The 22,444-nt window shown below is 47.6% G+C and overlaps 1 protein-coding gene across 4 annotated transcripts in view; it reads left to right on the forward strand.

Moving 5' to 3' along the window:
- The window catches only part of Phactr1 (phosphatase and actin regulator 1), a 280,450-nt gene that overhangs the window by 188,545 nt on the left and 69,461 nt on the right, over window positions 1-22,444 (forward strand). For all 4 annotated transcript variants that reach the window (XM_076859204.1, XM_076859205.1, XM_076859202.1 and 1 more), the window contains exons 4-5: window positions 10,931-11,098; window positions 13,119-13,325. In XM_076859204.1, coding sequence (XP_076715319.1) covers window positions 10,931-11,098; window positions 13,119-13,325 — 375 coding nt within the window. The remainder of the gene's footprint in view (window positions 1-10,930; window positions 11,099-13,118; window positions 13,326-22,444) is intronic.

Genomic DNA, 22,444 nt, shown 5'->3' on the forward strand with positions numbered 1-22,444 from the left:
CTCTCCTTTCCCCCTAGAGAAGGCCCAGGATGTCCGTTCATCTCTCTGGATTCTGCTTCATGATTGGATAGAAATGCAGGATCCCAGATGCTCTGAGCAAGGCCATGTGGGTTTCTTCTTTCCCCTGTGTTTCCTGGCCCACAACCTGCTTGATAGTTGGCATTCTGCCGCCGACAGTGGTGGTCCTGTGTCTCTGGGAGCATGGAGCCATGAGCTCTTCCACTGCACTCAGGCCCTTGCTCGTCCTCTCCTAGGACCGTTGGAGGATTGGGACACACTCCGTTGGGCTCTGAGGCCATCGCCTGCCTGGAGCAAGTGCTCTGTAGTTGTTAGCTCTGGTCTCCTGGAGACATGGGCCCTGTCTTGAACATAGCTCCCCTTCTTCTTCTCCCTCCCCAAATCCACCTGCAGGAGCTGAGGTTCCACCCAAGGGACGTTTCCAAAGGCCGCCTCCACCTGTGCAGCTTTGTGTGGCTCAGGAGTCACCCTGTGCACATGCATCCTGGAGCAGGTCTCTGTCCCAGGGCTGCAGGCGTCCACCACGGTGGTTTCTTTGTGGGAGACCCTCTCCGTGGAGCAGGCCATTCGGTGGGACGGGGCCCGGTGAGCAGCCTCTCTGTGGCAAAATGGACTTGCTTTTGCACACGCCTTGGACCCAATGTTGTGATTTCCGTTCTACACTTAGAGAACCCTTGGCAGTTACAGCAACGTTCTGCCACATATGCTGGCCCACAGAGGAGCCACTGGCCACCGCAGTTGTGGAGCATCTGAAGTGGAGCCCATCTGACTGAAAAACACATTGTGAACTTTATCTGCTTGAATGACCACCACGTGTGGCCAGGGGTGACCTGTTTGAGAACCAGCTAGAGAAACAGCTGCTTGAATTTGGAAACGGCCTATCACTTGCCTCCCCCAACCGTAGCCGTTAAGGAACTGTTACAGTCTTGGAATCCGGTCTCAGCTGTGCTACCCTGTTCACTATGAAAGGCCCTCGGCAGAGTGAGGATGTGACTCTGAAGTGCAGACTGTCGTTGCACAGGAGAGAAGCCGTGACGTCCCGTTCATTTGATATTCAGTCCCTGTCCCCGTTGCATCTTTGATATCCAGATGCCCAGGAATAGCAAGGTGGTCTCCTCGTTCAGCTTCAGACCTTGAAGTCAGAGAGTCACGATTTGGAAATAGAGCCGTCACAGTTCATCAGGGTGGCTACGGTTTGAACAGTGCCCCTGGAGTAAAGATTGCCGGGGAAGCATCCACCCCCAGGTTGCTTCTGTGTGTCACCACAGTGTGACTCCCTGACATCCACAGATCCCCAGCAGGCTCCAAGTCAGAGAGGCAGCCCACATCAGCGTCTTTGAGCGGGGGTTTGTTTTGACCATGCAAAGACCAATAAATCCAGCAGGAAACAGCTGCAGGAGAGTTCAGCCCAGACGAGCTGCTCAAGGTCAATGTCTTTGCCACTTCTGTGATAGGAAGTCGTTACCGCTCACGTAGTTAATATTTCTGGGAAAGGCCTCTGAAAAAGAAAGAAATGCCTATTAAAATCAAAAGAAGGTATTAAAGCCAGAACAACAGCCATAATAACACAGCAAAGGAGTTGATTCTCCGAGCGCAAAAACACAAGTACGGTCCCATCCCTCAGAAGAAATCCCCTTCACAGAATGTCACGGAGTCGATCGCATTCTGAGATTGGAACACATTTTGGTAGATTTTTCAGTACATTTTGGTAGATGGTTCAAAAGGATTCTGTGAGTCAGAAAGATGGCTGTAGCGGACAGAAAGGAACTTGTTGGCTCTTGGAAATTTTATCTTGTCTGTGTGCTGGTCAGAATAATCCAAAGACCTCTGAGAGCCGATGGAGATAAAAGAGAAACTGGAAGATTCTCTGACTCGTGGATTCTGGAATACAGGTTCCCTGGTCCTAGATAACCTTGCAGTCTGTGCCTTAAATCCTGGTGGTACCCAGATACTTTGAATCTCACACACACACACACACACACACACACACACACACACAGTGTCTTTTCTTCACTGAGAAAGAAAATGTGCCAAAGAATTACTGATTTTTTTTGTTCATGTTTTCTTTTTCAGATAGTATTTCCAAGTGTTTTAAAATGCTCGAGAATCAAATGCCAGGAACATTCATTCATAGGCAGTGTTTCTTCGGAATGTGTGGCTTTCTGTGCTGTGTGAATATTTAACATTTTACGAAGTCTTGTAACCTCATTTATTCTTACACCAGCTCCCTCACCTCAGGCACATGGAAGGAAACATATTCACAGAAGGTGCCCTGGCCCACTTCTTAACTTTAAAGCTTTTAATCCATCCATGAAATTCTCAGATCATTCATTTCTTCGTTAACTATTTTCAGCACGTCATTTTACTGATGATGGGAGGAGTTAGTGGCTTTAATTGCGATGATTTGAAAGGTTACCGGGATTAATAAGCTTTTTCAAAACTCTGCATCTTTTTGCTAAAAGGATAGCTCCGTGGGTTCCAGAATGACCGCCCTGCCCTCTTAACGGGCGGGGTTTTGTTCCTGTTTAAGCCACAAGGGGACGTCAGTGTTAGAATAAAGTTACAGATGTCAGGCCAAGTCTCTGTGTCATGGCCCCCTGAGAGTCCCTGCTCACATTAAGACCACCACCGCCTGCATGTCATCTCCACCAAACACTCTCCAACTCCTCAGCCGCCTCCTGAGAAGATGCCCTTTTTGACCAAAGCCATGTCTGAGAAGCCACCACAGGAAGAGAGCCTGGTGAGCGGTCGCTCCCGCCTCAGCGGGGAAAAGCCATAACAAATACCCTCACTATCTCAGCTCCAAGAGGCTTCACCTCCTTATTTTGCTCTCTGATAACCCGTGGTGATCCACCAGGGAAGTAAAATGTGCTTGGATCTTGACCCGAGCACGTGTGAATTCTGTGCATCACCAGCAAAAATGCAGTCAGCTGACATGACCTGATGTTTTCCGTCTAAAATTGTCACCTGTCACTTTACAGAAGTCTTCTTGACAGTGGAAGCATGAATGTGACCATGATTTAATGATGTTGGTGGTGACTTTCTGCTACAAGGACTAGCAGGGAACAGAACTTGAACTTCACCTGGGACAACTCCGTGTCTTCTTTACGAAGGACGGTTGTGTGGTCCTTTTGCCACCCTGAAGGGATTAGAATGTGAAGATAGATCATTTTAAATGAGATCACAAGCACACACTTACCATGGACCAGCTCAGCTGTGTGACTACATGCAGCCCAGTTAGGTATTCAGTTAGGTATTCAGTGTTCACTTTTCTCTCTACGTCGAGATGATTTGGGTACCGACACCAGTGGATGGATGAATAGGTGGGTAGATAGGGAGAGATGATAAGGAGACGGTGGGTGGATAGACAGAGAGAGAGACTGGTACAGAGCAAATTTATGAAATACTGTTTCAGGGGTTGTTACACAATCACAGATAGAATGTCCAACATAATACTTGGCATTGAAGATGCTCCAAAATGTTTCTTTCTCTTTTCCTTTCTTCCTGTCCGTCTTTCTGCTGTGTATTGAGGCATTTTGGGTACAGAATACAGACCTTTAGATCTACACTGAAACTTATCAGGGTTTTGAAAATGAAAATATAAAACTTCAGGAAGCTCTAGTAAACCAGTAACCTACCAGTTTACTTCTCAGTGCTGTAATATGTCCAGAGTAAATCAGACAGGAAGAAGAAAACCTCAATCTGTGTGTGTTGGTGGGGGGTACCCTGGGGACTGAATCCAGGTCCCTGCTCATGCAGGGCAAGCGCCTGACCCCTGAGCTGCCTCCCCAGCCCGGGATAACCCAAAGGTGAACTGCTGGGCTGTGTGGGTGCGACTGTTGTATTTCAGGCTGACTTGCAAGTGTTGGGGTGGGGCTTGTTTTCCTCCTCTCCCAGCACCTCCTGCCGAAAATATGTTGATCTGGAGGGAAGTTGGGCGTGTCTAATGCAGTTCTTTTGTTTTCAAAGGACAAACACCGAAGTCCTCAGAACTTAGGTGGCTTGTCCTAAGTTAGTGATGGCCAGGAAACCCAGGCTTCCTCAGCTGCCCTTACCTGCCACTTTCTGTCCCTCCTGTCGCTCTGAGACTGGAGAAGGGTGCTCACCCGCTCGCCTCTCCTTGCCGAGGCTGCCCAGGAGAGTATGACGCCCGTCTTCCTGTGGCTCACCTGTGGCTCCTTCCACTTCTTTTCATCTGAGGTAGCGGAAGCCTTCTCTCCTCTGAGTCTCCAGGTGGTGGAGGATTCGCGGGGCCCACTGGGAGCCCTCTTGATCTGTCGCTTGAGTCTCTGAACCATTTGAGAAATAAGTGGGAGATCAAAGGAGGGTCTCACCTTTACTGTTGATAAAGACTGGTCTGGAAGAATTCAGGGATGGGCCTCAGGATGATCCCACCCCCAGTCCTTGACACTGAGCCAGCAAGCACGCTGGAGGACGGGTTTCCAGTCCCCACTGGCCCAGGGCCGGGAGTGCAGGGGAGAAACAGGGAGCAGGGTTTGTCTGTCAGGAGCACTGGGGAGACTCCCCCAGGAGCCAGAGGAGCGGGGAAAGGACTTTTCCCTGTGACAAAAACTTTTATGCTTTCATCATATAACTTCATAAGGTAAAATTTCTTTAATGTGTTTTAAAAATAAATGTGAGCATCTTTAGAGGGGGAGAAGTTAATGGCCATTAAACTCTACCTAGGCCACATTCCCTTCAGATCTCTGCCCACCTACCCGCACATTTCCTTTGGTGTCATCGTCACCGAAGTGTGTGTGTGTGTGTGTGTGTGTGTGTGTCTTTTCCTCCATTCCTGCTGTTGTCCTTGAGGTTGTTTCAAACACAGCCCCCTGTATCAGGGACGTGCCATTTGCATTTCTCTCATTCCCAGCAGGGTTATCCATTTAGCACCTGGGGCTTGATTTTTATTTACCTGAACAAATGCTCAGCCTGCGCAGAGTGGTTGGTTCTGCTGCTATGTTTAGCTCATAACTTTACACAATGCTGCTTTTCTCCCCTTTCTTTTCAGTGTACAACAACACTCCACTTTGCAAATTAAAAGTCAGAAAGTTTTATGAGTAAGTCCAAACTCTCCATCTGGCTTCCCTCTTGTGCAACTCGAAGAAATAAATATGCATTTATTTCTGCTCTTTTTCCTGTTTTTGTGCTAGTTTTGAAATTTTGTTTTTAAATTTTTTGAGCCTTGTGAAATTTATTGCAGTAATGTTTCAGTATATAGATGTGAATAAAGTAAGTCTGTATACTCACATGCAGCTGTTATTTATTAAATACAGATTTCTTATTCCACTAATTGTTTTTACGTAGACCATAATTCATAGTTTAGGAAATCAGATGCAGCAGTGAGCTTAAGTTTTTTAAAGTACTTTTGCTTTTCAGAAAATAAATTGACATTTTTTGATCTTATGATCCAAAGGGCCATAAAACATGCACCTTCTCAAAATGAAAGGTCCATCTTTAATGTTTTGAAAACAGAAACTGTTACTATTTAAGTGTCCACGAGAACCTGAGAGAACACATCACCCATTCTCCAGATGACTTTCACCTGTAACAACTTCAGTTAACCTTTAGCTTTAAGAAAAAAATTTTTTTTAATTTACTTTTTTGGTTGTACACAATACCTTTATTTTAATATTTATTTTATGTGGTGCTGAGGATCAAACCCATGGCCTTGCATGTGCTAGATGAGTGCTCTACTGCTGAGCCACAACCCCAGCCCTAGCTTTAAGGAAATTTAGTTGATCATAGTCAAGTTGAAGTTAATTACTTTAAAACCAGGGAGTATACCTGAGTTAGTCAATTTCCTGTTACTATAACAAAATGCATGAGATAATCAACTTGTAAAGAGAAAAGGTTTGTTTTGGCTCATGATTTTGGCAGTCCTAGCCCAAGATTGGTGGACCCCCTGCTTTGGGTGAGCAGGGTGGCAATGGCAGGAGCATGTGGCAGAGCAAAGCATCCTGAGCCACCAAGCAGAGAAAGAGGAAAAATCTCTTGTGGGGACACACTCCAAATGACCTCTCAGGACCTCCCTCTAGGCCACAGCACCTCTCAGTAGCACTACCCTGGGGACAGAGCCTCAAAGACATGGACCTTTGGGGGTCATTCAACATTTAAACCCTAGTAAGCCCCAAAACAAACAACAACAAAACAAGAAATCTTAAAAAAAAAAAAAAAAAACTCAGAGCAGAGGCACAGGGGAGGAGTGCAGTAGAGGTAGCTGCAGTTACTAAAGAAAATGAAACATTAAAAAAAAAAGTGTCTTCTGAGCCAAGTCTCCGAGTCAAAACTTGAGCCTACCTTGTACTTTTAGGACACTGAACAAGTCCTCGCAGGACAAGGACCTCCTCCTTCGCGGTCTCCTCATGCTGAGCGCACCACTGCCTTCCTTCAGCCCTCTCTGTTTCTGCTTCTCAGGGCTCAGCTCCTCGCCCCAGCCTTCCCAGCTCCTGCGCCCACTGTCAGGCTGCCTCCGCTCTGGTCTGCATTTCTGCCCTGCTGGGTGACAGCCTGTCCCCTGTGGTCAGCCGAGGAGTGTCTGTTTCTCTGTTTCATCCTCCGTATTCTGCCCTGTGCCTGCCCTTCTGGGAGAGGCAGGGTGGGAGGGGGATGGGGTCAAGGCCAGGGCTCTGGAAGCAGCCAGTGGAGTGCCGGTTTTCCCATGGATTGTGAAGAGCCGTTCTCAGGAGGCCAAGGTCCCTGAAGGGGTTGGCGTATATGATGCATGCTCTCACCCAGGTGCTCAACAGGTGTGCATCGACAGGTGTGCATCCACAGGTGTGCATCAACAGGTGTGCTCCAAATGAATTCATCCACTCTCACCTTCCCCTCCCTCTCTTCAACTGGTGTCCGCCTGACTCTACTGCTTCCCGTCACCTCCCAGGGGGAGAGGAGAACAGGGCTGGTGCACTGCCATGGATCCATCTGCACCTGAGACCCCTGCTCCCTACACCTCACTCCGCATTTGAAATTCTCAACATTCACATGCACCGGCTTCTGCCTGCAGTGGGCGGCCACCTCTGTGACCCGATTCTGTCTTGTTAGTTACGTCTGCCTCTGGACACTATTTTTCCCCCACTTCACTTGACTGCTTTCTGCAGCCTGATTGTCTTTTGTGATAACTGTATGTTCCTGGTTCATGGTTAGATGACGCAACCTCCTCTTCTCTTGTCCTTTCTGAGGCTTCGACCAGCCACAGGGTCACATTCCTGCCCTGAACCTCCTTGTAACAAGGCACCATCGCCATCCCAGGTTCTCTGCCCCCCCCCCAACTCCTGAATTCTTAACCCAGTGGGTCTCAGAGTCCAGAACCCCGACCTGCCAACGCAGCAGCAGCAGCAGCGTCCCCCAAGCACTTGGTTAAGGAGCCTATTCTTAGGTCCCAGCCTAGACCCACTGGGTCAGCGACGCTGGGGTGGGATCCAGCAATCTGGGCTCCAGTAGCCTCCCGGGCACTGTGCTTGACAGAGCTTGAGAACCATTGCCTCCTGCCTTCCACCTTCCTCCTGCTTGTATTTTACTAATTTTAGTAGGAAACTTAAGATTTCAGGTCATTTTGTGCCATTTCGACCATTACACAAATAATTTTTATAGGCAATATAAAGCATCAGGATAATTTCCAGAGCTCAGTGAACTTTCTTATCCACGATAAAATGAGATGTAATGAGCAGATGGATAAAGGGACAAATAACCCATCAGCTCATCTCAATCAGGAGGGTTAGATTCTTCCTGGGGATGGGGACAGAAGTTTTTCTAATAATGCAAATTTTAAAATGCTGGTAGAGATATAGACAAGCAGTACTTACGAATATTAAACAGACTTTTAGAGAGTCTAAATGGTCTTCCAGTTAATCATGCTTGGAATTACCAAGCATTAGGTATCCCCAGCTAATGCCTTAGAATGATGATGGACACATGGAGCTCATTACATTATTGTTCCTACTTTTGTGTCTGTGTTTGAAAAGGTCATAATAAAAAAAAAAAACTAATCTTGAAAGTGGCAGCAGTATCCTCTCACTTTTATCACTGCCCATCTGGGTCACAAATGAGATCAGTAATGAGTTCATTGTGCCTATTTAATAATTTTAATTTTTTTATTATATGTGTGGGTATGTGTGTGTCTTACATCTACATAGATAGAAAGACATGTAGGTGGATAGATAGGTGGATTAAAGATAGATAGTTAAGGGGCTGGGCATATAGCTCAGTTGGTAGAGTGCTTGCTTTGCATGCACAAGGCCCTGGGTTCAATCCCCAGCACCACATAAAATTTTTTTTTAAAAAAAGATGGATAGTTAGATAAGTCATAGTTATTAATGTTAATGTTGAAGAAATTGCCAAAAGCTAAGATACATGGTCGGTCTATACATTGTTGCTACCTATGTCAGTTGGAAATCTTTTAGAAAAACAATTTCACAAGATCCATTTATAGTATCACTAGATGTTAGAATATTCGCACACACAGGGCTGGGTGTAGCTCAGTGTTAGAGCACTTGCCTAGCATGTGAAAGGCCCTGGGTCTGATTTCCAATACCACAAAGAAAAGAAAAAAAAAAAAAAAAGAATATTTGTACACCTAAGATTGATTTGTTGGAATTTGTCCTAAAGGAGGAGAATTCTTATTTCAGAAAAAGACTCGACACAGGAAGGTGGTCCCCCCAGCACTTCTGTCGTAGTCACATAAAGCCCTGGAAATCCCTCTGTGACTGGTCGTATGGAGCTAGCTAAGTAAATGTCCTGATGTTGGTCAGTAGGATCATTAAGATGATGATTATGCAAAGTGTGCTTAGATAGGAAGAAAGAAAACAAGACACAAATTGGATACGTGGTAGGATTTACAACCGTTAAACATACACACAGGAAACAAGCTATTTCTCTTAGGGTGATGTGATCGGTGCCTGATTTCTTTTTCTCCCATTTTTATTTTTTCGATGGAAATATGCACGTAGCAGTCATGACAGGGGAATTCCCAGAGCAATTGTTCTCCGAAGCAGTTTAGGCCTTTGGGACCTGGAAGAGGTCCTTGGAGTCCATAGGAACCTGACATTTTACGAGTGACCACACCCCGAGAGGAGTGAGCAGCGTCACCTCTCAGTGTCAGCAAAGCTTCTCACCCCCAGCTGCCGTCACGAGAGCCAGTGTCACAGGCCGGTGCAAGGAAACCAGCTCCAGTGTCGTTTCTGTGGCAGTTCTAACTGTTAGAGGGGATGCTGATCATCCGACTGCCTCCTTGCCCCCAGGAAGCAGAACCTGGCGCTGGCACTGAGAGCCCCTCCCCGCAGGCCGTCCTGTCCAGGACTCTGCATATACTGGAGCCTCAGGAATCACAGGGGTCTCCCCGGGATGTCTTGAGTCGAATGGCAGCTGTGTCATTATTCCACCCACTGGGAACCTGACGTGGAGCTGCTTCCCACAGCCTCAGCTTGAACACGCCAAATAAATGCGTGTTCAGAGAACCCGGGGCCATCCCATAATGCGGCATTAGCCCTGCGCCCCACCCCGCTTCCCATCTGAAGACTCCCGTTTCGGCCGGGGGCTTTCCACCACATCAGCCTTGGCCTCTGCACAATTCCTGTGTTCTTACTAATCACTGGTGATTGCATTGTTGATCCCAATTATAATATCATCTCCTGCCATCGGAGGCACCAAACTGAAAGGGGCTGAATGAAAAGAAGAAAGAAAACAGCCCAGTGTTCGAGTGCCAGGGCTTCCTATTGTGTGCTTCCGATTGAGTTTAGGCACACTAGTTATTCCTTTGTTAATGTTTAGAGAAGGTTCAGGTCCCAACACCAAATGAGGTCAGATGCTATCCAAAGTCTGTCGGTTTGCAGATTATCCTGCTGGACACATTTCACTGAGCCAGTTCTAAGGAGGTCCTGGGCCACCATGTCTCACTGAGGTGTAAAATCAGAACTGTGGGGGGACATAGCAAAAGCAAAGGATTAAGTCTGGAGTCACCTCGCTTTCATTTCCGAGTTATCTTTCTTCCCGGGTTGGGTCAGGTGATAGCTTGCCTGGCCGCCCCTCTCTTCTGAGTAAGATGACTTTGTCTTGCATCTGGGTGTTCATTCACTGACTGGAACAGCTTTTAGTCCTCTTTAAAAATTGATTGTACTTTGACGTCTCATTATCTAAGACCCCCCCTGCGCTAACATGAAGTCGCATTGAGGGGACTCTGATCTGACAAGTGGCCATCACATGGAGCCTTTGATCCTCTGCCCCTCGGGATGCTGGGTTGTAAACAGGACCCGCGTTGTTGTGATCGCTGGTTGGCACGGGGAGAACCCTGGCACTACCAGCATCCTTGGGCTGCTGCGCCTGTCGGGTGGAGCTCAGAGCTTGGCTGAGTGTTTCTCCACCGAGAGGTTCCCACGGCAGAGGTAAACAGGACGTGGGATGAGTCTCCCCGGGACCCTGGAATACCACGCACTCTGTGCTTATTGGGGGGCACGAAGCCCTCGCTCCCCCATTCCTGGTGTCTCGATCTCTGAGGCTCACTGAGCTCTCCCAGCTTTTTAACAATCAGGAGGAGGGCTGGGGATGTAGCTCTGGGGTAGGGCATATTCCTAGCATGTGTGAGGCCCTGGGTCGAATCCCCAGCACCACCCACGAACACACACCAGACAAACAGAAAGAAAACTTAATTTTAATTGGCTTCAATTTAAAAAAATACATGGAACATCGTGTTGCTTATGAGAAAAATGGAGAAACAGCAGGTGAGTTGCCGAGGATCGTTGGAAGGAGCTGTCCGGAGGGTCGGACAGCCTGTGTCTAAAGCTAAACAAAAGTTCGAAAAGCCACAGAATGGAAGTCAGCTTTGGACACGGACCTTGGTAAAGATGGTTGAAAGGGCTCTGAGGGTGACCCTTCCCTGGCAGCAAGACATCTAACCCTGTGGCCTTCTCTCTGACAGATGGGGAGCTCTCCATATCCAACGAAGATGACTCCCTGGAAAACGGACCGTCCCTCAGCTCCAGCCAGCTGTCCCTGCCCGCCCTGTCCGAAATGGAGCCAGTCCCCATGCCGAGGGATCCCTGCTCGTATGAGGTGCTCCAAGCTTCAGACATCATGGATGGGCCAGGTAATGCCCCGGGCAGAGTCACAGCACAGCACCCCCCAGAGGCCACTCTGGGGACCTCTGCCGGGGCTGGACGTCAGGTTCTACTCTGGGCCACCTAAGCATAAAGACCTGGCTGTTTAGATCAAACTGACCTCATAGGAGTGCTTCCTACATCCTGAATATAAGAACATGAGAAGAGTGTTTACACGTTGTTCTACAGTTTTAAAAAACCTTTCTATAACTGCCATCATTTTAAAGGAGATGTGTCTAGTTTTTGTAATATTGGCAATTTAAAGTATCATTGTCTCACTTTCTTACACTCATCTCTGTTATGAAGGTGAAGAATCCCACATTTCTGTATAAATTAGTGCTGATCTAATTTGCCTGTTCACAAGGCCTGGCCATACCCCTAAATCTCTAGTTGCAGTGTACTAATTAATGGTTGTATCAGTTTACTGGAGACAGCTAATTTAATTGTTGATTAAATCACATGCAATTTAGTGGTTAAGTTTGAGCCTGTTGATGGGTGAATTTTGATGCCCTCTGACCACTGCCCCCCTCTTTGGTCCACAGTCACTCATGTGGCCGATTCTCAGCTCTCAAGGGGTTTGTACAGTGATACTGATGAGTCCTGAGATGGGGTCTCCCAACAGATAGGACTGGTACATGTGTCAGGAGACCCATCTAGGGCAAGGGACCTCTTGGCACACCTGGAGGATGGGCAGAGAGGCCACCTCCCTTCTGTTCACCGTGTGCAGATCCATATCCACAGGGGGAGGCCGGGGGGATGGGGTGGTTCACAGAGTTCATTCCTGTGCTTTGCCGTGGGACTTGGCAAGTCCCGGCCACCTTGGTGGGCTCGTCACTGGTGATAAGAATGTCCCTAGAGACAGGGAGAATTGAGTGCTCACAGGGATTCTTGGCAAAGCATTGAGGACTGGACAGGGGAGGAGTCATGGATAAACTTGCTCATGGGGGCAGTGACAGGAGGCAAGAGGATATGTGGCTGAGTTTATTCTCCCCTCCAGGGAATTTGAAAAAGAGAGCAGTGATTTATTATCCTTTTTTAAATCCCACCTTCCTTATGGCATTGCGATCAGGTGGGTTTGATTGTTTCAGTGAAATCTGTCATCCCAGAGAAGTCGTAGAACTTCACTCTGTCACACCCAGGCTGCCAACCTGGTAGGAAGGCGTGTGCTGTCCCCACCCCCCAGGACAGCTCCCAACTTGAGCCCATCCCATGGTCCCCGTGGAGAAAGGAAGACTCGGGCCCAGTGCAGAGCAAAGAGAAATGGAGAGAACTGAAACAAGTCCACAGGATTCTGGCAACGAGAGGAGAGGAGAGGGGGTGGGGTGGAAAGAGGTGTCCTCGAGCATCTTGGGCTCATGGATTCATTGAAGCAGGCAGGCGGTGTCCTGACAACCAGCCTCCCTGGAGGCCGAGGCTCAGTGCTGACCACTGGAGGCCAGAGGACCAGCACTCAAGGCCTTCCTCGCTGTCTGCAGAACCTGGCGCCCCAGACCTGAGTGCAGACACAGAGCAAGACCCAGGGGTGACACCCCAACTGCACCAGCACCCTCCCTCTTCCCCCCAAAGGGCACACGGGCCCTGCGCAGGGCCAGCACTTGGTTCTGCTCTTGTTGGGCAGAGCTCTTTATCCTTGACCTGTGCACTTTCCCTGCTGTTAGGTTGTCACGTCACTGAGCATCCACAGACGGTGACAAATGCCAAGTTTGAAATGGTGACATGTTTGACCAGCAGACGTCCTTCCTCCTCTGCTTTCTCCCTCTCGATCCTTCCCCCACCTTCTTTCTTCCTCTACCTTCCCTCTGCCTCCCTCCACGACCCCTCTGCCTTATCAGATTCCCAGTGTCCTCGCTTTAGCTCTCCACGTGCGTGTGACAGCCTATGGCAGTGGTGTTCTGCTCCCTGGCTAGCGGGGCCACGTCCCTGTCCTGTGTCCTGGCCGACCCCCGCCATCCCGGCCCCTGCTCTGCATCTGTGTAATGTCTCCTGTGTATCATGTGGTTGTCCCCCCAGTGTCTGAAGACAGTCCCTCTGCCAGTGAGTCTGGAGTCCTCCTGTCCCAAGATCCTACCGCCAAACCAGTCCTGCTACTGCCCCCCAAAAAACCTGCTGCTTTCTCTGGAGACCATGAGGAGACCCCAGTGAAGCAGTTGTCCCTTCTCAAGCAGCCCCCGGCCCTGCCTCCCAAACCCACTACCCGGATTGCCAACCACTTAACAGGTGAGTGGAGACATCCTCGGGGGACCCCGGCCCCTCCTTCCCTTCAAGGGATAACTTCTTTCTCTCTTGCTGTTTGGATCCGAGGCCTGAAGGCCCCTCTCTGGGGGTGGCTGTCTTGTGGGATGTGTGGGTGTTTCTCTGTGTGTCTTGGTACATGCAGCCATGACCAGGATTTGTGTCTGTGTCAAAAAGCATTTGATATGCACCTGCCAGCCATCTGCCAAGAGCCCTCAGTCCCGTGTATCTGTAAATATGTACGTGGCATCCATGTGACTAATGCAAGATCAGTTGCCTGGGCAAATAGATTCAGCATCAGACGTTGGCAGAGATAAAGAATAGTGCCTAGTTTCCTTCCGTCAGGCTTTTAAATGTTGTGTCTTTAACTTACTGATCTAAATACCAGTATAGTTCTATTAAAATTCTTTTCAGGGGCTGGGGGTGTAGCTCAGTGGTAGAGCACTTGCCCAACGTGCAAGGCCCAGGTTTAATCTCCAGCACGGCAAAAAAAAAAAAAAAATCGAAAATAAAAAAATTCATTTCAGTGCTGTCTATTCTCTTTAAAAAGGAAGAAAGAAAACCAGAGTTAATAGTCTGTAAAGTATTTGGGAATTGCTTTCAGAGGAAGAATAAGCTAGAAATATTGTCCTCACATGGATTCTGATTTTATTCTTCTCGAAGGGTTAATGAACGCATCCACGGTTGTTAAGCTGGGTACCCAGTGAAATTGCTCTTCATTGACACCTGAGTTGGATCCCACCTTGTGACCAGAGGTTATAGTATAATCAGATACTTGAAGATTTTAGAGAAACTTGGTCATAATCCTAGCTGCTTCCAATCATGTGCTTTGGTATATTTTAAATTTATTTATTTATTCTAATTTGTTACACATTATAACAGAATGCGTTACAATTCATATTACACATATGGAGCACGATTTTTCATGTCTCTGGTTGTACACAAAGTAGAGTCACCCCATTCGTGTCTTCATACATGTGCTTAGGTTAATGATGTCCATTTCATTCCACCATCTTTCCTACCCCCATAACCCGTCCTTCCCCCTCCTCTTTGACCTATCCAAAGTCGCTCCATTCCTCCCAGGCTCCCCCTCCCCCTCATTATGGATCAGCATCCACACATCAGAGAAAACATTTGATCTTTGGTTTTTTGGAGTTGGCTAACTTCACTTAGCATAATATTCTCCAACTCCATCCATTTACCTGCAAATGCCATGATTTTATTCTCTTTTAATGCTGAGTGACATTCCATTGTGAATGTACACCACGGTTTCTTTATCCATTCATCTATTAAAGGGTTTCTTTATCCATTCATCTAGGTAGGTTCCACAATTTACCTATTGTGAATTGTGCTGCTATAAACATTGGTGTGGCTGCATTGCTATAGTGTGCTGTTTTTAAGTCCTTTGGGTATAAACTGAGGAGTGGGATAGCTGGGTCAAATGGTGGTTCCATTCCAAGTTTTCCAGGGACTCTCCATACTGCTTTCCAGATTGGTTGCATAAATTTGCAGTCCCATCAGCAGTGTGTAAGTGTGCCTTTTCCCCCACATCCTCACCAATACTTATTGTTGTTTGTATTCTTAATTACTGCCATTCTGACTGGAGTGAGATGAAATCTTGGAGTAGTTTTGATTTGCATTTTTCTAATTGCTAGAAATGTTGAACATTTTTTCATATATTTGTTGATCAATTGTATATCATCTTCTGAGAAGTGTCTGTTCAGTTCCTTACTCCTTTTATTGATTGGGTTATTTGTTTTTTTGGTGTTAAGATTTTTGAGTGCCTTATATATCCTAGAGATTAGTGCTCTATCTGATGTTCTTGTGGTGAAAATTTGCTCCCATTCTATAGGCTCTCTCTTCACCTCACTGGTTATTTCTTTCCTGAGAAGAAGCTTTTTCAGTTTGAATCCATTCCATTTATTGATTCTTCATTTTATTTCTTGGGCTATAGAAGTCTTGTTAAGGAAGTCGGGCCTACTCCAACATGATGAAGATTTGGGCCTACATTTTCTTCTATTAGGTGCAGGGTCTCTGGTTTAATTCCTAGGTCCTTGGGCATGGTGAGAGAGAGAGGGGCTCAATTTCATTTTGCTGCATATGGATTTCCAGTTTTCCCAGCACCATTTGCTGACGTGGCTCTTTTGTGTTTGATATTTTTCTAAAGAGTTTCTACAGCATTTTATAGCATGCAGTGGGGCTGGTGGTAGGCAAGAATATACCCTTCTCTTTTAACAGAAAACTGAAGTCCAAGAAAAAATAGACCCTTTTCCAGGCTGACAGGAATTCTTCAGTAGCAGCACGATGCGACCCTGAGTTTCTCACCTCCTGCAGCGGCAGATGCTGTTCCTGCGCAGTGGGGCGTCTGTCCGACTTCAGCACAGACTTGCTCCAGACTGCTCTGCTAATGCATGCTCCAGCCCAGTTGTGTATTTGTGGCAAATGTCCCTCTAAAGGAACTGTTCAAGGCATTAGCTGCCCTCCACTTCAAGACCCAGAGGTTTAAATCACGAAGGACAAATAGCCCCCCAAGCCTTGATCTGAGAGGTGCCTACTGCCCATGTCTCTCTAGAGTAAAAATTGAATATTGCTGTCCATGCTGTCTTACCACCTGCTTTTAGTGCTTCATGATATATCATGAGCTGATTCTCAGGTTAGTAAATATTCCACAATGTGATTTTATTAGCAGTTTGGCCTCGATCAAGAATTACTGGGTGACTCCTTCTCAGCTTCACTGCCTTCTCTCTTATAAAACCCCAACAGTGGACACCTACAACAGCCTACATCTATCTTTATAAGTATGTCCAGGTTTCCCTCATTTATCTCTAGGATTAGAATTGCCAAGTCAAAGTTTACGTGTCTTTTAAACCTGTGGTATCAAATTTCTCTTAAGAAAGGTTAAATAAACCCCTACATGACATGGAGCACATTTTTTTTTATCCAACAGCCTCACTATAGACAGAATACTATACTAAGCATCAAAGTGAATTCTGCTCTGTGACAAGTTAATGAAGACATGTACAGTGAGCGCTCCCTGGGCATGGGTTCTGTGTCCGTGATTCAGCCAACACAGGTCAGAAATATCTGGGGGGGGGAATCATTTCTACACCAAAAGAGTACAGACTTTTTTCCTTATCATTATTCTCTAAATAATACAATATGACTCTTTACAGAATACATTGTTTAGGTATTATGGGTCATCTAGAGATGATTTAAAGTGCACGGGAGAATATGCAAAGGCTGCACCCTTTTCTATAAGGAACTTGAACATCTGTGGGTTTGGGTATCCATGAGGGTCCTGGAACCAGTGGCCCACAGGTAGCAAGGGACAGCTGAATTACCTGGATATAGCAAATAGAGGGCTCCGGTACCTGAACCTGTGGTTCAGGGCAGCCTCACAAAGGGGCTCCTGGAGAAGGTGTGGACGTTTGAACCATGAAGGTCGGGTATGGAGAAGGAGGGAAAGGATTCCAGGAAAGAAGACCCTGGGCTCAGAGGTGGCAGTGTTTGGGGTCCTTGAAGAGTTGCCTGATCTGGGGTTCTCGGGGTGTACCGAGAGACAGGGTCACTAGGTCAGGGTGTGTGGAGATCCAGATCCCCTTCCCTGGGCAGGGGAAAGCCTGTAGAGGTTTACGAGCACCAGGTGACAGGACAGAAACTACCCTTTCCCAGGTCACTGTGTAGAATGAGCAGAAAGAGGAGAAGATCGAAGGCCAGTTAGAGAAGTGACGGAGGCAGCTCTGGGCTGTGTACTCCAAAACTGCTGGTAGAATGAAACGGAATGACCTGAGCCAGGGAGGCTGCTCCCTCCGGCCTTTGCAGTCTGAGCTGACAGGCCTCTGGGGCAGCAGGAAGAGCGCAGACCAGGGTGAGGCATCACAGAATCCCGGAACTCGCCACACTCTCTGATTTATCTAGTTACCTAATGGATGGAGGCCCTCTGGAGCTCAGCCACGAGCTCTGGAGCTGGAGTGGCTGCTGTCCATGGGACTCTGTGTATAAGAGACTGAAAAAAGTTAGCACAGTCTCTCTGGCCTCCCTACTGCTTCCCCAAGAGAGAAGAGTATTCTCTCTGAATATCACCGCCATATAACTTGTATCAGGTGCACAGAAACAGCTCAGTGGTACAGCGCTTGCCTAGCACATGTGAGGCACTGGGTTCGAACCTCAGCACCACCTAAAATAATAAATAAATAGGATAAAGGTATTTTGTCCGTCTACAACTAAAAAAAATTTTTTTAAAATACATTGTATCCTTGCTGTGTACCTGGTAGTGTCTAAAATATGATTTAAAAAAGAACAACACCTTTGGAGAGATCTGTGGCCTGCGAGTATATTACTATCCTTTCGGGTCTAAACTCATTAAACTTATTTAATTTTTATAAGTGAGTGATCAGTCATAGTGAATCTGCATTACCACGAGGCAGCTCCATTAACCCTGTTCTGTTACTAATTACTCTAGAGACATCTGGCCCATGTCAGAAGGAATTAATAAACTCGGAATTCCAGAGCTATAAACGGAGACGTGTGAGTGTGAGCATGTTCTCGGTGTCTTGTTCTGTTGACATGTTTGAAAGGAAACACAGGATAATTGAAAGACCCCAGAGGTGATTAAGAGAGAGTGACAGTGGCTAATGATCTGGATAGATAGGGCTGGAGGAAATAAGGCCCTGGACCAGAGCTGCTTCCAAGTTCACGATCAAGGAGTGGCATCCGCCTCTGCCTCTGTCCCTGCCTTCCCTCCTGGTGTCCTGCTCCGACAGTGCAAGAAACCAGGTTATTATGCCAAGAACTTGGACTTCACTTGGGCCTCCAAATGGAAACAATGAATTGTAACCTGGAAGCCACAGAGTTTAAAGTCAATGCTCCCTTGGTAACTGGGGTTTTTGAAGGCGTTCTGGCCCTTTAGTGGAGTACACCTGCAGGTGGACACATAGAAGAGACTCAGGAAAGCACATTTACTATCCCCACAGGTCCCAGGGACGGCAGCACTGCAGAGCACACCATGCAGGGCCACCTAAAGGGGGCAGGGGAGCCTTGGAGCCATCAGGGGTCAGAAAGGGGGAGCCAGGGGAAAGCCGAGGCCAGAGCCTTTCCTGGGGTTTCTGCAGGAAACCATTTAGGATTAGTTACTTTGAATCATTTCAACCAGCTTTGTGCCATAAGGGCGGCCTCAGGTTGCCTGGTGCCTGGCCCTGGTGGAAGAGGGGTCTGGCTGTCCTTTGCATGTGAAAGTCATGCTCCTGGCCACCCCTAAGAACAGCCTAGGCCCAGTCAAAACTCACAATATACAGAAAATTTAAAATGTGGATAGAAGGAATTGATGTTTTATAGCAATTTCTCCGTGTTTTTCCAATCTTGGTTTTCTTTTCTCAAAATGCAGACTTTCTTTTTCCTGTAGTACCTGTATGGATTATTTATTGATAAAAACTTTTTAAAATTTATTCTAATTTGTTATATATAACAGCAGAATGCATTTCAGTTCATATTACACACAGAGAGCACAATTTTTTCATGTCTCTGGTTGTACACAGAGTCACAGCACATTTTTAAAGGGTGCTTGCTGCTCTGAATTCTACAACCAGGGCAAGATTGTAGCAAAATGCCTATCTTTTTCTCTTTTTTCTTTTCATTTCTCCTCCCTCCTCCTCCTCCCCCTCCTCCTCCTCCTCCTCCTCCTCCCCCTCCTCCTCCTCCTCCTCCTCCTCCGCCTCCTCCTCCCCCTCCTCCCCCTCCTCCCCCTCCTCCCCCTCCTCCCCCTCCTCCTCCTCCTCCTCCTCCCCCTCCCCCTCCTCCTCCTCCTCCTCCTCCTCCCCCTCCTCCTCCTCCTCCTCCTCCTCCTCTTCTTCTTCTTGTGGCACTGTTTGGTTGGAGATTTAATTGACTCAGCAATCACATTTGGAGGGCCCACTGTGTGCAGGTGTTCTGCTAAGCCCTCATATTGCTAAGGCAGCTGCAGGCAGTAATTAGCTACAGAAAATGTTCATCCTAAGGAGGGAGACAAAAGGCCCTAAAGAAATTCAAATAAGCAGAGGTCAAATCCTTTTGGAGGGATCCAGGAGAGGATCACCAGGGGACGTGTTTAAGCCGAGCCTTAGGGACGAGTTCAGTTTTGACAGGTAGGTGTTGAGAAAGAGCTTGTTCTTCAACAGCAAGCAGAACAGACATGGGCACCTGAGTAGGTGAGGCATGTCGTGCTCAAGAGATAACAGACAGTCCTGCCTGATAAGGATGCAGGATTCTTGTAGCGTAGTCATGAAAGTGGGGGCTGGGAGTGTGGCAAAGGGAAACTGGGAAGGCTCGGATGCCAGGCGGGGGCTTTAGCTTGGTAGGAGAGAGTGGCCTCCTGTGTGGACTCTGAGCATCAACTGCTAGATTTTAGCACCTCTGCTTGATCTTCTTGGGAAAGAAGTGGACACTGATGCTCTTGAATGGATGTGCAACTGAATACATAAATGTAAACAGACAGATATTGAGCATCCACCTGAAATTGCAAAGGGCGTCCACCCACTGCTCTTGTTTATTCCTCTTTGATGTTTAAAAACATCCAGGGAAGCCGGGCACAGCGGCACATGCCTGTAATCCCAGCAGCTTGGGAGGCTGAGGCAGGAGGATTGCAAGTTCAAAGCCAGCCTCAGCAACTTAGTGAGGCCCTAAGCAACTCCGTGAGACCCTGTCTCAAAATAAAATACAAAAGGGCTGGAGATGTGGCTCAGTGGTCAAGTGACCCTGAGTTCAATCCCCAGGACCTTAAAAAGAAAAGTCCAGGGGAAGTTTCACAAGGGTAGGGACTCAGTGGGCCTTGTTTCTTGCTGGGTTTTTAGCTAACGCTGCCCAGCAGAGAATAGGAGGCCTTCAGAAGAGGGGAGGCCCCTGCTGCTGAAGGCCCTTCTGGATGGGTTGGAGGATCATTTGCCCGAGAGTTCAAAGCAGGACACTTGCTTCTTTAGGGAAAGTAAGCAGAATATTCTCCAGCTGTGAATCCTGCCATACGTGAAATCCCACTCCTCCGCATTCTGTGGTGTTCACAGGAAACATGGAAAAGCAACCTTGTATAGTATCTTGTAGTCACTTACCCTGTGACAGCCTCCCATTGGCCAAACTTGTGGTCCAGCCCCAGGTCCCAGGGAGTGCCCCAGGAAATTCAGGTAGAGTGGGCGTGCCTTCCAGACCCACACTTCAGGTGGTCTGACCGGCCACCAGCCACCAATGCAGGGTGTGGCCTCCAATGATGAATAAATAATCACAGATATGTTTATTTCTATACATTGATAAATGCACCGGAGAGAGTCAAGGGGAGGGATGAGCTGCAGCCATCTTATTTTCCCTCTACAGTACTTCTGTGGGACCTGTTTGTACTGATTCGTGGACTGATTTGCCCCTTCACCCTGACTATCCTACCTGTTAGTCATTCTACCAATGCCCTAGGTAGTGTTTTCTTGCACCTGATCTAAATTTATATCCTTCGAACTTCACGGCCCTATCCGTCATTCTAGTGCTGGGAGAGCGCATGAGCAGCTCCATGGTGACCCTCTCTCCCGACTGTGTTTGTGACTGGATTGCCTCTCAGCTCCCAGCTGAGTCCCAGACAGCAGCCATCCTGGGCCCGCCCTGTTGTGGGCAGGTGGGATCTGGCCTCCTTTCAGCTGGCCGTCCCTGGACCTCTCAACTTCCTTATGTCTGTCCTGCAGCAGGCTCAGATGTCACAGCTCAGTGACCATGGCACTCTCCTGTCCTGCTCTGTCTGCTGTGGATAGCACTGGTCCATGGCTACAAAAATACACAATATATTTTTTTACATAAGTGACTTACAATGTCTAAAAAAAAATACGCAGTGGTCTTATCGACAGCTATGACAGCCACATTCCAGCCTGGTCTGGGGGAGAAAGCCAGATCTGAGGCATCGGACATGAGCTCCATTCTGTACCCTTGTTTCTCCCTGCACCAACCCTCTCACCACAGGGGACCAGCCAGCACATTTTGCCTCTGACGGAAGCAAAGTGCCAGGCCACCTTATTAGAGTCCTTCGGGGGGCCTGGTGTGCCGAAGGAATCCATAGAGCTCCTCTGAGCTCCCTGGCGCAGGCAAGGAGGGACCTCATCCTGCAGGTCAGTGATGCCGGACTTTGATTTCAAAGTTCTGAGTACATTTCTGGTTGCCCTCTGTGCTTTCAGGTTTAAAGCCCATATCTATGAGAGGAGATCAAAGCCTCTAAAACACTGAAATCAGGTGCCAGATGACTGAGAAATTCTTACAACGCCTTTGTTCATCAGGCACTGAGGGCTGCTATCCTTGGCGGGTCCTGGTGATGCATTAACAGTTACAGAGGGCTCCTACAGCAGGTGCCAATTTAAAAGTTCATTTGTGGTAGTGAGAAGAGAAGCTAGAAGTATCAAAAATTCTTAGAACTAGAAGTGTTTCCGATTTTGGAACTTTTTTTTTAGATTTTGTACTATTTGCACACATACACAATAAGCTATCCTGGAGATGGGACCCAGGTCTATATACAAAACTCGTATATGTTTCATATACACCTGGTTCACTTAGCCTGATAGTAATTTGGGTGGGACGGGGTGGGGGGGGGGTGAACCCTCCCTCATGCTAGGCAAGTGCTCTACCACTGGGCTCCGTCCTCAGTACTTTCTGTCTTATTTTGAGACAGGTTTTTGTCACCTGTTTTTCAAGATAGTATGGCCACCTCGTTGCTGAGGCTGGTCTCAAACTTGTGACCCTCCTGCCTCATCTTTCTGAGTCTCTGGGACTCCAGGTGTGTGCCACCCCAAGTGACTCCTGATAGTGACTTTATACAGTATTTTTAGTGCACCTGCATTTTGACTGCAACCTGTCACACAAGGTCAGGGGTGGGATTTTCCACTCCTGGCATCGTATCAGCACTTCGAATTTCAGACTGGTGACGTTCCACCTGTATTCATTTAGCCCACACTTTTCTCACTCATAGCCCACGGTCCTGTGGCCCCAGAACTGACTACGGAAGTAATCCTGCATTTTTGTGTCCTTGTCATAAGCCATAGCTATGTTATTGCTTGGAAATAAGGCCATCTCGGGTTTTATGGCTCTGTGGCACTCACAGTTTGGGTTTATTC

Source organism: Callospermophilus lateralis, chromosome 6, assembly GCF_048772815.1.
Source record: "Callospermophilus lateralis isolate mCalLat2 chromosome 6, mCalLat2.hap1, whole genome shotgun sequence".
Lineage (NCBI taxonomy): Eukaryota > Metazoa > Chordata > Mammalia > Rodentia > Sciuridae > Callospermophilus > Callospermophilus lateralis.